This window comes from Gnatocerus cornutus, chromosome 2 (genome assembly GCF_029298725.1).
Source record: "Gnatocerus cornutus isolate USDA-ARS CGAHR chromosome 2, icGnaCorn1.1, whole genome shotgun sequence".
Taxonomy (NCBI): domain Eukaryota; kingdom Metazoa; phylum Arthropoda; class Insecta; order Coleoptera; family Tenebrionidae; genus Gnatocerus; species Gnatocerus cornutus.
The window spans coordinates 10,246,587-10,260,890 of record NC_142234.1 but is presented as its reverse complement, the minus strand read 5'-3'; the positions used below and the strand labels follow the sequence as shown (position 1 = coordinate 10,260,890).

The 14,304-nt window shown below is 31.7% G+C and overlaps 2 protein-coding genes across 2 annotated transcripts in view; both read right to left on the bottom strand.

Moving 5' to 3' along the window:
• Positions 1-4,124: 4,124 nt before the first annotated feature.
• LOC148178871 (odorant receptor 46a-like) lies at positions 4,125-6,089 on the bottom strand. The gene is made up of 5 exons (XM_088029489.1): positions 5,374-6,089; positions 5,218-5,317; positions 5,063-5,167; positions 4,359-4,514; positions 4,125-4,184 (listed from the first exon to the last, which is right to left on the bottom strand). Exons 1-5 carry the CDS (start codon positions 6,087-6,089, stop codon positions 4,125-4,127), a joined length of 1,137 nt encoding a protein of 378 aa, XP_087885615.1.
• A 757-nt stretch (positions 6,090-6,846) lies between these two features.
• Positions 6,847-14,304, bottom strand: part of LOC148178867 (odorant receptor 46a-like) — a 63,866-nt gene continuing 56,408 nt past the window's right edge. The window contains exons 7-8 of the mRNA XM_088029488.1: positions 7,525-7,680; positions 6,847-7,145 (exon numbers count right to left, since the gene is read on the bottom strand). Of these exons, the coding sequence (XP_087885614.1) occupies positions 7,086-7,145; positions 7,525-7,680 (216 nt within the window). The 3' untranslated portion in view covers positions 6,847-7,085. The remainder of the gene's footprint in view (positions 7,146-7,524; positions 7,681-14,304) is intronic.

Here is a 14,304-nt window from a genome sequence, read left to right as displayed (position 1 = left end):
CTTTCCATAAACAGTCAAATTAAGGAGTCCATTTACATTCCACTCCTTGCTTACCCTCTATTACGACAGCAATTTGCTTGTTGATGGTACAATCTGATCATCTCGTTTCTTCCTTTTATTTTGTTGCCTTGATAATCGACATCTCTAGAATGTTGATTTAAATGAATTTATTCGAGCACGGTACAATTTTAATTACAGTCCATCCGTGTTGGATGGCAGATGTCTATAATCATATAATTTCTATACTTACACTTTAATTAAGTCCACTAAGAATGTGGATTAAGTATTTTAAGAAGACGCGGCGGATGTAGATGAGGTAATAATAATAATTTGTCGCAATTAGCGCGACGCGGATAAGTCTCAAATTTATGAAGCTTATGAGTCCAGCTTAATTTTTTAAATGAAGGAGAACAAAGTAAACAGATAAATCAGTAATGATGATAATTACGGTAAATGTTGAAACAACAAAGTTGAAAATAAATGGAGCAGTGGTAGACAAGCGATTAGCGGTGGTGGTTGCCTATGGTTGAAGATTGAAATGAGCATCAATCAATAAATCAGTTAAATCGTCAAATGTAAGATGCTCAGAATTCTTTTATTTAATTAAACTTAAGTCCATAAAATTTGGAATTTATAAAATCCTACAGTCCATCAATCAGTATTACCTCGATGACCACATCTCTCGAGAGGTCACGTTTTTTCCAAAACCATTCGCATACTAATGTCAGATTAAGAGCTGTCATTTGCACAATCTCTGTAAATATTGACATCAACATGACAAAAATTCTCTTTTCAATATGCGACAAAATTTAACTTCAAGAACGTTTTAAGCAACGACAATTACTAGCAGACGCGTGTTTATACTGTTTACTTTCATTAATTCCAAAGCACGTCCGTCTTGACATGTTTGCGTATATAATTGAGACCAGAAGATGACGATCATCTAAGTTTATTATACATTCTACTGCTTTTATTTTCAGAAATTTAAACTGCATTCTTCCTTACCGGTTCAGCTTGAAAGAGTAAAATTAATAAAGCGGTGCGAAAAAATGAGCAGCTGAACATTCTTTGATTTTTATTCAATTAATATGCGAAATTTCACTGTTATAGCGATTAAGATAATACAAATTTGATTTGATTTCTGAAAAGTCAGGAATTTTTGTATTCTCAGCGGATTTTTGCACGCCAACTTCTGTCTAGGAATTATGTAAATCGGTGGAATTTTTAAATTGGGACAAATTAGTGGGCGGATCGTGTTCCATGGGTGGCGTGCATGCGGGGGTTGCGGTATAATAGATAACGCCATTATTTTTGACACGGTGGCTCTAAAATTAAAACAAATAATTCACACCCACCTTCGTGGTATGGGAGGTGCGGTTGTTCTTCACAAGTCGTGTTGCTTCCATTAGTACCTTGGATAAAGCACTTTGTTTTACGATTGTGGCGCCACTGGGATTGCCATCAATTCACACCAAGAAAAAAAAGGAAAATAGACGAGGAATGTATGGAAAAAAGATGATTGTTAGTTCGACTAGTTTTTTTTGCGAAAATTGAGAGATTTCAATGCTGCATCGGCAACAAAACACAAAAAAAATTCTATCTTCTTTTTTTTTTACCAATAGTTGTATTACCAACAACCCATTCTTTCCAAATCGACCAGGAAACATCACCGTGCCCCATTTGCATCTGCAACAACCATTGTCCCATACAAGTCGCCACATAAAAACCCATCCCATTAATTCAGACGTCCCATAAAATTGTCAGGCGCTCGATATAGGCAACTTTTATGGTACAATGCCTCTTCGCTCCTATTATGTGAAGTGGCCGTAAAAATTTTACGACTCCTAATTGAAGGTGAGACCACACCAATGGTGTGCTTTTCCTCGCCCATCGTTGACAAACCAAACAAATACTACTTGAACACCTTTTATTAAGGACGTGTGAAAGGGTCGAGAGTGATAATGACAAAGGAAAATGGCCGCTCATGCTTCAATTTTCGCGCGTGTGTTAATTTAGGAGAAAAAAACAGGTGAAGACGGTTTAGGTCACGTTTCTGGTCACTCTAATCGCTTTTGTTTGTCCAGGGTTGGGTAAATAGGTGTTGTTGACTTGGTGCGAAGTGATTCTTGGGGTTGTGGTAATGAAGGTGGGATATGCCCGCACAGGTTCGAGATAGTAGCAGGGGCATTGGATATAATTTATAGCATAGATTTGGAATTTGAGGGAAAATCTCGTTTATACTAACAAAAGGCTTTGTCGAATTTACCCAGAAGTTATGATTTTTTATCAATTTCTGACAAATGTACCAAAAGATATATATTTTGCTAAATAAATCAGTGACCAAAAATGTGCCCTCACAATAAGTACCTAGAAGTAGTTAAAACTGTAATCTCGTTTAAGCCATTTTTTTTCATCCACAGTTGGTTTTAAAGTTTTTGTCATGTCTTTGACTGAAGAAACAGTTGCATATTAAGGCAGATGCATAACACAATACTCCAAAATTGACAGCTGCCAAAGTGGGAATTAAACAAAGCTTTAGAATTTCAAAGATCTCAGTTATCGTACAATAGAGTTTTTATTTGATCGCTCTATATTAAAAAAAACGTTTCTTGATCTGGTTTAAGAATTTATCCATTTTCACATGTATTGTGCTCAAAAAAGTCTAATTGCAAGGCAGTGAGACTTTAGTTGATTAAATTAGGTTTTAATTCGTGTGGTAAATTTACTTAGAAAACTATGAAAACTATTTTTCTGAAGGTCTGAAGTCTTGTAATAATGGAATACAAAAAGCAGTGACTGCAACCTATTTGTGATAAAAATTTGCTTACGACTGCAAGATAAGAAAGCAAATGTTGACAAAAAAGTAGTGTATTCTTGTCTAAAGTAAATTTTTTTGTATTAAATTCAAATGTGGCACATGTTTAAAAGACGGACTCAATCTGCAATGATAGTGTTTACATCAACATGTCAGTTTTGGAAGTGTTTAGAGGACCATGCAGTTTTAATCTTTTTGATCGCGGTGGTATCTATTATTGCTCTTTATTTTTTACATCTCAAAACAGTATGTACATTTAATAAACACAAAATTAGCAGCTGTCAAAGCGACAATTAAGGAAACCGCTGTGGAATTCCAAAGATACTGACCATAATTTATAATTTGATCATTCGATATAAATCAATTTAACATAATTATTACGTAATTTTGTTCAATTTAAATACAATTTATATTTTATAGTCGGAATTTTGTAACTTTGGTTTAACTCCGCCCACATGAACAAATGACGATTTGAATTTGTCGAATCAAGGAATGGCTAGTCTCCTTTACCCAACATAATAAAAAATCTGACAACTAAAGTGTCACACTTGTCAAGAAGATTTGCAGTTTTGCGGGAATTCAATTAAACGTGAAACCTTCGTCGATTATGTTGGTGTTTTGTCTTCTAATGTTTGGATATTTCTACTCCGGCTTCTCGCAAATATCAACGAACTATCAAAATGTTGCAGAGTAAATCAGACTTTTAGCTAAAATTCAATTGGCCCAAAAGATAGGCGGAGTTAAACCAAAGTTATAAAATTCTGACTATAATTCCCACAAGTGACTAAAACTACGGCATTGTAAAATTTGAACTTTATGGATTATTATATCTACGAAATACTAACGCGAATTGCAAGGATAAATTTTAATTCTGCTTAATTTTATTTAACTCTAGACTGTGACATCCTAAAAATATGTAGTTCTAATTACATTTACTAATTACTATCGCGGAAACAAAATTTCGAACATCAAATTGATTGATGTTTAAAAATTGTAAACTGTCCTTTGTCTTTATAACCTTTACTTAGAAATTTACTTTGTATGTCAGTCACAATGACAATAAAGCTTGCTTCACATTGTCATGTCAAAAAGTAATGTTCGAAATTTTGATTCCGCGATAGTAAGTAGGTACATACATTAACAGAAACTAAATTACTCATACCTACCTAATCACTATTAGTTACATTTCTACTTATTAAATCTTCTACCTCTGAAAATATATACTAAGTATCTATTTTTAGTTTGCAATAAGCTTAATTTAATGTATAGTGTGCTAAGCATTATTTTTGTCTGAAAGTGTACTTGAAGCTTAATTTTGAGCATTCACTTGACGCAAGACAGCGAAGTATGACCAGGAAGTTCGTAAAATCTGGAAACAAAAAAATATGTTAGTAAAGGATTGATGACGCAGTTTCAGTTGTGGCAAATGTAAAAGATATAAAAATGTAATAAAAAACACATAATCTATAATCAAAATTAAACGGTGTAAAATACCGACAATACAAGAATTGTTGGCTGCCTAACTTAGAGTCCGTTTACTTACGGTTGTAAAAGTTGCCAATGAAAGTGAAAATAGGTTGATGGCTGACATTTTGATCGGTTTTTGGGATCTCATAATGAAAATTAAAAGATTCTTCTTCGCCTCCAGTGGCGCTTCAGTCCAATCCGATTCGAAAGCAGAATAAGGTATGTGACTGCTCTGCAAATAGCATAAATTTAATTTGTTAAATTTCTTTTTTTTTTTAAAGTTTAGTAGGTATGTTATAAATTATTAAAATTTTGGTCTTTCATTAAAAATAAACAAATTTGGAATGTTGTTGTTATTGAATTTAATTTTAAAATTATTCATTTTAGTGACTGATGAGCAGGCAATACACAATAAAATTGTTAATAACACTAGTTTATACTAATTTACAAGGATTCATATCTTATGAGAAAGAGGTTTTTGTGATATTGGTACAAAAAAATTGTTTAGGGAACCAAATGTAAAAAAAGACGATTAAATTTTATAAATTCCCATTAATCATATTCCGAATTCTGTCAAAAATTATACAACGCACATTATTTATTGTTCATTTTTTTAAGTTTTGTATTTCACAATGAATAGAAGATAGTAAAATGTGGGTAAAATGTGGGTAAAATGATATTCCTATTTGCACGGCATTTTGACATAAATTAATTAGTTAATTTGCAAGATGAGTGACTAACTCCACTGATAAATGTTTTAGAATATCCTTAAAATCTTACCTTAATGTGCACCTCTTCTCCAAACCAACAATACAGAAAAATTTCAGAAGTTGCGGCACCCAAATAAAACGCAATTGTGTTACTTTCGGTACTCAAAGGCGCGACCTATTAAAAACATCAATTAAAACTTGACTTTTCAAATTCTGTTTTCTTACCAGACTTAACAAAAATAAAGCTAATGCCAACGCAACGGAAGTGGTGAAAAATTGTCCCAAGACGATGGCGTTGTAAAATTCGTTACAATCTTTGGCAAAGCTGCAACACAGTTTTATTAGTTACCAGTTTCAATTTCAATATATCCCACAGCAAACCTTATGATTTTTTGGTGATGCTTGACACACTTTATCAAGTTTTGATTAAAATTAACCTTGTCGAGTTTTTTCAAATCATCACATAAAATAGTACATTGTGTCTCAATATACATGTTCAAAGCAGCAACAAAAGTGTCAATACCAACACTGGAAGTACCACGGAATAAGATGCTGACCATTTGGTATAAATACGTGATTTGGTAGTTGGGTGGTTTCGTAGTATCATATGGGTACCAAGCGTCTAGTGGTAGCCTGTGATGTTGGAATGACTTGCTTAAAATAGGCATCGAAATAAAAAGAAAGACAGTGTTGAAAACTAAGAATGCAAAAATCCGATGCACTTTTTTCCAAAAATTCAGATCAGGTAGTACCAACTCTATTTGTTCTAAACTCTTCGGTTGAAAACTTTCATCTTGTAAATCCACCATCAGTGCTTTAAGTTTTTTCGAATTTATAATAAAGCTACAGATTTTTATCAGTACCAACGTCTCGGTGAGCGACATATAGAGAGCTCCAATTAAATACTTCAAATTTAGTCCAACCATGAAGACCTCGACAGTGTGAAAAACAACATGACTTGTGATCAGTAAATTCACTGTTAGGATGGTATATAGAGTGTACAGATCGAACTTGTATTTTTCTTGTGGCCACAACCCAACAATTCGCAACATCAAAAAATCTGGTTTTATTGTGGAGGTCCAGTCGAAACTATTCATAATGGACGTTTACACTTGTGGATGCACAAAGTTGGACTGCGAGTTTTCATCTTTGCTGCTCGTTTCTATTATTTACATTTTATTGATTTTATTGCGGCCGTTAAGTCATAAAAGAAAAATGATATAATAAGTGGTTTGGGATAATTAATTGGAGGGTTAAGGACATTGATGATTTCGATGGGAGAAAAATGCTAATGAAAACAACTTTTTGTGGAAAATAAAATGAAATAGTAATAAACTGTGAGTTAATTGAAATATGTAAATTGGAAAGACTTAGAAAATTTTAATGCGGTAATTTGAGATCAATTTTTTATATGGCTGAATTCTTTGAAGAAAATGTGTCATTCGGTTAGTTGTAATTTTAAGTAGTAGGTCAAGAGTAAAAAGCTTTTGTGTGTGGGTGTTGAATGAAATGAAAAAATTCCACGTCAGAATAATAAAATATTTAGGTTTTGGTGGAATGACAGTACTGGATTACTGTCAGCTGATAGTAACTTCTACTTTTAGTATCAATTAATAAAAGTAAGTTCCAGGATCCCACATACATAACGATAAATAACAGATGTTTTTTAAATTGGGTGAACTGAAATGAATAAATAAAAATTATGTAACTAAACTACATTTATTGAGAGTGATGGTTTCCTGTAAATACGTATAATTTATCGATTTAAAAAGAAACTGTTCTTGTGCAGCTACGAAACTAAGTAGAATATCGATTTTTTCTTTTAAAAGCAAAACAAGTTGTAAATCTGCGGCGTTTTATTAAAAGCTAAGCTGTGACAGTCTCAAAAATAATTCTATATAAAGTACATAAACAACTGACTAGAGTGCACTTACTTACCTAAGACCTAATATATTAACTACAATTCTAATTATTTCATCACCTACCTATCAAAATACACTTTTCTATTTTATAAGAATAACATAAACTTATCTTAATGCACGGTGTGCTAAGCGTAATTCGTGTCTGAAAGTGTAAATTGAAGCTTAATTTTGTTAATCCTGGGCATTCACTTGACGCAGAACAGCGAAGTATGACCAAGATGTTCGCAAAATCTGAAAAGGCAAAACACGGATGAGAAACATAACATTATTATATAAATTATTTTATCTACTATCGTTTAAACAGTGGGCGTTTTTAAGCAGAGTTTAAACCTTATTTATTATTGTCAACATAAATTATAACTGGAGAACAATCGTACATAAAATAGACTTTTAAAAGGTCTCATAAACTCGTGGTTTAAATCGACCATTTATGTAGTGAAGAATGATATTGTAATCTTGTGTCTTAAATAATTACTACTGAAAAAAAAAATATCTATCGAGATTCTCCAAGGATGATTCACCAATACTGTGTGAAAGTAAGTGCACATCGGAGGTTTTCGTGAAGTTTCAAAGGAATTACGGGTTCTCAAACTTAAAGTCTATTGCTTACCGTTGTGAAGGTGGCCAGTGAGAGTGAAAATAGGTTGATAGCCGACATTTTGATTGGTTTTTGAGATCTCATAATGAAAATTAAAAGGTTCTTCTTCGCTTCTATTGGTGCTCCTGTCCAATCCGATTCGAAAGCTGAGTATGGGATTTGGCTGCTCTGAAAATAATTTGCATTTAATTTGTTAACAGGAAGATAAACTGATTTTGAGTTTTTCTACTGCTATTATTGTTATTTGTTTTATTTATTATTTAAACAGACCAAAAATTATTTTGAGTACCTAGTAACAGTTAAAAAGAAGCTCTTTTTTCTGATATTTCATAAAATTTTGTTGTGGTTGTTGTTTACGATGCAAGTTCCGTTACGTGACGTATTATAACACGAGATAAGAGTCATAATATGGTGTTGCGATACGAATCTCACACAAAACTTTAGTTAAAGTCGCAAACAAAAATTAATAATTACATATTTTGCTCACTGATTGAGTTTTAATATTTAATTAGTTTTTCCTAATTTGTATTTTAAACGATCCCAAGTGGCTATGGAAACAAAGCTATTGTAGTAGTAGAAATTATTTGGCACTACCTACTAATGCGATAAAATGTTTTTTTTTTAGCGCATTAGTGGAGTAAAATGCCGCTTTACCCAACTTATTTGGGCATCTCGTAATAATCATAGAAGTAATATTTAACATTCTAGCTAGCAATAGAGATAGGATTATAAGACTCATTCCAAAACCTAAAATTAAAATGCATTAGTTTGATTAAAATGTTTATGTTAAGAATCCGAAGAATATTTGTAAAACTATAATTCTCCTTTTACATCGACAGAATAAAATTAAAATCCAAAGTTCTAGTACATTTAAAGATGATAATAAAGTTTACAAAAAATCTAAAGTAAAGGTATCAATCAAATCTAACAAATCTTAAAAAAATAGAAAGAATTTAAAGTACAGTATTTTTAATCTAATCTGAAAATATAAATAAAATCTAAAACCTAGTTCAAACGATCTAAAATTGTATACAATTAAGGGCAACACGCACCGATTTTTTTCGGTTAGGCCATGACTTTCTTTCATAATTTGGTAACACAAGTAAAATGACATTTCGAAGGAGAATTCATACACGACATAACTTAAATAATTGATTGAACGTCAGTATTACCAAAATTTTACTGAAAATCTTGGCTTGTCTGATTTATTATTTAAATGCTTACGCGGTGTTACAATTAAAAAGTCATAGGTGGCGCTAGAGGCACTATATACTTAAAAAAAAAAGTTTCTTTAACGCACATATTTTATTAAAATTTTCAATATGTGTCATAAAAAATATAGTAAAATAATTGTGTTTAGAAAAATACTGTCAAAGTTTATCTTAAAAGGTAACAATTTGTATGTATATGTACATAGATGCAAATACAAAAAAGTTATATCGCAGGTAATGGTTTTTGGTTCACCCTGTAATTAAAAAAACCTTTGTGAAAATGTTGATAGGAACATTGTTGAAAAATAACTAGTGTTACATGGTAAAAATCAGGACCTGCTTTACAGAAACTAAATTAAATTTTTTTATTTGAGATTAAACATTTAATTCCATGATTGTTTTTTTGCCAATTAAATGTCAAAAGTCAAGTTAATCGCAATAAACTAATTTTATTGTGTAAATTGGTTCTAAGTAAATCCCTTTCTCACCTTAAATTCGAGATGATTTCCAAACCAACAATACATAAAAATTTGAGTAGCAGCAGCTGACGCATACGTTAAAATCGTGTAAATATCACTACTCGAAGGGTCAACCTTCAGAAAACCTTATTACCAACTTTTGCAAAATTTAACATTTCAAAACTCACCACCGTTAATTGGAATAACATCAACGCTAACGTTATCGAACTATTAGACATTTGCCAGAGAAAATGTAAATTATAGCATTTATTACAGTTCTCCGTGAAACTGAAATTTCTTGTTAGAATTCGATAGAATAAAAATTAACTACCTTAAAATTATTTTGTGGTGTCGAACACACTCTATAAAATCTCGATAAAACAATCCGTGTTTATTATTCAAGTTTCTTAAGTTATCACACAAAATTTCACATTGTACCCCACTGAGCATCATCCAATTCATAACTAACAGATCCACATTGATAGCCGCGGCACAAATAAATGAAAGTCCCAAAGTTTCGTATATGTAAGTAATTTCGTAATTTGGGGAAATTTCGGTATTGTAAGGAAACCACGCTTTCGTCGGTAATTCGTAATTTTTTGAAGTCCTGTTCAAAATTGGTGCCAGTGAAATGAAAGCTGTGGTTAGCCAACAAGAAAAGCACAATAAGAAATACGCAAATTTCCATACATCAACATCAGGTTTAATTTTTTTTACTTGCGAACTTTTGGGTGGAATCATTTGATTCTGAAGTTGCACAGTCATTTCGTTTATACCAGTCATGTTTTTGACCATGCAATGCAATTTGAGTGAAGTTAAGATCTGTGAGGAAGCCATACAAACGCGTAACGTGAGAGCAACCAACTGTTCGGAAGAAAGAAGAATTCCCATGAAAATGAAGAAATTATAAAAATGGATAAAAAAAACAATTATTACAAAGGCATAAAGTGAGTAAAGATTGGGTTTGTAGCGACCATTTTCGGGCCACATGGAGATATATTTCAGCGCGGTGGTGTTAAATTTGAAGGTGCTCAACCAGTTAAACTTCACCATTCTTAAAAATTGAAAATTAAAATTTCATAAAAAGTTAATTGTTTTCGTTAAATTTAAGTAGTAAACTAAATTTGTCGAGATGTGTTTCAACATTTTTGAAGACAACTTTTATGATTTCACGAACGAACTATTGCACACGGTCACTTTAATCGCTCGTCACTGACTGATCAAGTAGGCTGATTTTTTTGCTTTTAAAGGGTGCTTTTATTATTAATGGGATTAATGTATTCTCATATCGTGCATTTTATGAAGGAAATAACATGTATGTTTTATTGAAAATAAATAGAGACCTTACATTGTCGAGAACAAATTACAAAGTTCATATTTTATAATGTCAGAAAAATGTCTGTTAGAGACTGAATGAAGTAACGTGGCTGGCGACATAGCGAGATCGTCAAAGGTTTTCAAATTACAGACCAAAGCATTAGTATATTGACCGCAGTTTAAATATGTGATAACACGTAGACAAAACAAAGTGAAATCAGTTATTTAATGTTTGAAATTTATTAACATACAGAAATATTTGCACGTAAAATTATGCAAACATTTTTCATCAGTGACCGAACAAAGTTTACAACGTGAGCCCGGCGCATCCACCATTTTTGTACTGTAATTTTTACATTTTATGGCGTCCGTTACTTGTGATGTAAATTTCAGAAATTATATCAATAGGTGATTTAAATTGATTTAGTTTTTCATATGTTTGCACTACAAGTAAAATTTGTATAATCAGAAAATTAGTTTAAAATTAATATTGGTATTTATTCAAAAAAATAGAGTAGGCAAATTACTTAAAATGAAATAATTTTTTTTACACACTTAAGTATATCTAAGTAAGTAGAAGTTCAGCACGCATCGATTTTTTTTAAATATGCACCAAAGCTAACTTAAAACGGTGCACATTTTTTAATCTTTTTTCGTGGTAAATAAATTACGGAGGCCATGACATTGGTACATAATTTGGTAACACTGATAAAACAATGTAAAATGCAATTTTATTGTCCATATTTGAATGACAATTTGTACATGAGACAATTTCAAAAAATTGATTGATATATTCAGTGTTACCAAAATCTCACTCAAAGTGAAGGCCTGTCTGATGTACATATATTTTAAATGCTTACGCAGTATTACAATTAAAAAATCATAGGTGGCGCTAGAAATATAGTACAACTACAATTATAAATAGAAAGTTTATTAACGCACACATGTTATTTAAATTTATGTTATTTAAAACACGGTGTCAAATAATTGTGATTTAAAAATATGTACTATCAAAATTTATCTTAAAAGGTAACATAAGAACACTTTTCATAGATGCAAACACAAAAAAGTTATATAGGAGGTAATAGTTTATTTTGGCTCAATCTGTAACTAAAAAATGTTTGATGCACTTGTGAAAATGTTGATTGAAACATTGTTGAAAAATAACTAGTGTTACAATTTTATATAACATGGTGAAGATGAGAATCTAGTTTACGTGAAATAATTTAAAACTTGATTGATTAAAAATTTTATTGGATGATGTTGAAATGACTTTTTTTCAGCCAACTAAATTTTAAGAATTAAATTAATCTCGATCAAATAATTATTGTTTAAACTGATTATAAGTAAATCTCTTTCTCACCTTAAATTCTAGATGATTTCCAAACCAACAATACATAAAAATTTGAGCAGTAGCAGCTGACGCATATGTTAAAATCGTGTAAATATCACTACTTGAACGATCAACCTTTAGAAAACTTCATTACCAACTTTACCAAAATTTAACATTTCAAAACTCACCACCGTTAACTGGAATAACATGAACGCTAACGTTATCAAACTATTACACATTTGCCACAGAAAATGTAACTTATAGCATTTATTACAGTTCTCCGTGAAACTAAAATTTCTCGTTAGAATTTGTTAGAATAAAAATAAACTACCTTAAGATTGTTTTGTGGTGTCGAACACAGTCTATTAAATCTCGATGAAACATTCCGTGTCTATTATTCAAATTTCTTACGTTATCACACAAAATCTCACATTGTATCCCGCTGAGCATCATCCAATTCATAACCAAAAGATCCCCATTCACAGTACTGGCACAAATACAGGCAACTGCGAAAGTTTCGTATATGTAAGTAATTTCGTAATTTGGGGAAATTTCGGTGTTGTAGGGAAACCACGCTTTCGTCGGTAATTCGTAATTTTGCGACGTCCCGTTCAAAATGGGTGCTAGTGAAATGAAGGCCGTGGTTAGTATACACGAAACGCTAAATAAGAAATACGCAGATTTCCATATATCAATATCAGGTTTAATTTTTTTTAATTGCAAACTATTGGGCGAAATCATTTCACTCTGAAGTTGCACACTCATTTCGTTCAGACTTTTCATGTTTTTGACCATGCAATGCAATTTGAATGACATGAAGATCTGTGACGAAGCGATGGAAAAGCGTAAAGTAAGAGCAACGAATTGTTCGGAAGAAAGAAGAATTCCCATGAAAATGAAGAAATTATAAAAATGGACCAGGATAACAATTATTACAAAGGCATAAAGTGAGTAAAGATTGGCTTTGTAGCGACCTTTTTCGGGCCACATAGACATGTATTTCAGCGTGGTGGTGTTAAATTTGAAACCGGCCAACCAGTCAAATTTCACCATTCTTAAAAATTGAAAATTGAGTTTTTATGATAAGTTAATTGTTTTTGTTAAACTTAAGTAATAAGCTAAATTTGTTGAGATATGTATATTTAAACATTTAAAAGAAAACTTTTATGATTTCACGAACGAACTATTGCACACTAATCGCTCGTCACAGACTGATCAAATACGCTGACTTTTCTGCTTTTAAAGGATTCGTTTATTATTAATGGGATTAATGTATTCTCGTATCGTGTATTTTATGATAGAAATAACATGTACGTTTTACTCAGAATAAATAGAGACCTTACATCGAGAACAAATTACAAAATTCATATTTTATAATCTTAGAAAAACGTCTGTTAGAGACAGAGACGTGGCTGGCTACATAGCAAGATCGTCACAAGTTTTTAAATTACATGCCAAAGCATTAGTGCATTGACCGCAGTTAAAATATGTGGTAACAGGTAGATTCTACGTTATGTAATATTTGAAATTTGTGGAGATACAGATACGTTAGCCCGGCGCATCCACCATTTTTGTATTGACATTTCTACATTTTTAACGCATGAATGTAAGAATGAAAATATTAGAAATTGTATCATTAATAGATAATTTAAATTGCATTAGAAAATTTGTTTAAACCTAATATTGGTACTTATACAAGAAAAGTGTAGGCAAATTACTTAAAATGATATAAATTTTTTACAAATGTATGTACAGTCTATTTCACCAACTTATACCGATCTCTCATAAAAATTTAAGAGTACGGTTCAAGTACCGACATCCCGCTCTGTCTGTATTTGACAGAGTACGCTGTCAAATATTACTTTCTTTTTAAAAATTTAAATTCTCATTATTTTGTTCCAAGTCAGGTTCAGTGAGTCACAGGTACTAATCCCTCAGGTACTCAAGTGAACTTACATGGAGGCAAATTTTTTTATGTTTTCTTAGAGTAAATTTTGTGCAATTATTTAGTTATTTTTGTGTTCTATGGTTGTCGATATTCGCATTCCTAGTTGCACCCTGAGAGCTGATCTAACACTCGGCATATTTGAGAGCTTCTGTCTCTCTTTAATTCATAAATTGGAAAAGAACAGAGAGAAACACAATCTTAATGCTACACGTTCTTGGTTTGCTTTAGCTTCAGTTATCGGATAGAAAGAGATAAAACCATAAACGTACTTCATTTTTTGTTCTGAACGCTTTTATGAGAGATCGGGATAAGTTTGTGAAACAGACTGTATGTACAGGCTGTCCCAGAACTCGCGCAGGACCCGTTAACAGCGGATGCAAATGTTAAATTTGAAACGAACTGCACAAGAAAAAGTGTAAAATAATGTTTAGTATTCAAATAAAAACGGTTTTACTTCAACCAATCAAATCTCTTTCTCGAAAGGTATTTTATGGTATTTATGCGAATTGTTGAAAAAAAATATCC

Coding starts and splice junctions, on each gene's coding strand:
- LOC148178871 (XM_088029489.1), bottom strand. CDS start 6,089: ATGAATAGTTTCGACTGGACCTCCACAATAAAACCAGATTTTTTGATG. Junction 5,318..5,373: donor CATCACCAAAAAATCATAAG/GTTTGCTGTGGG, acceptor ACTGTGTTGCAG/CTTTGCCAAAGATTGTAACG. Junction 4,185..4,358: donor CATTGGCAACTTTTACAACC/GTAAGTAAACGG, acceptor TTTTGTTTCCAG/ATTTTACGAACTTCCTGGTC.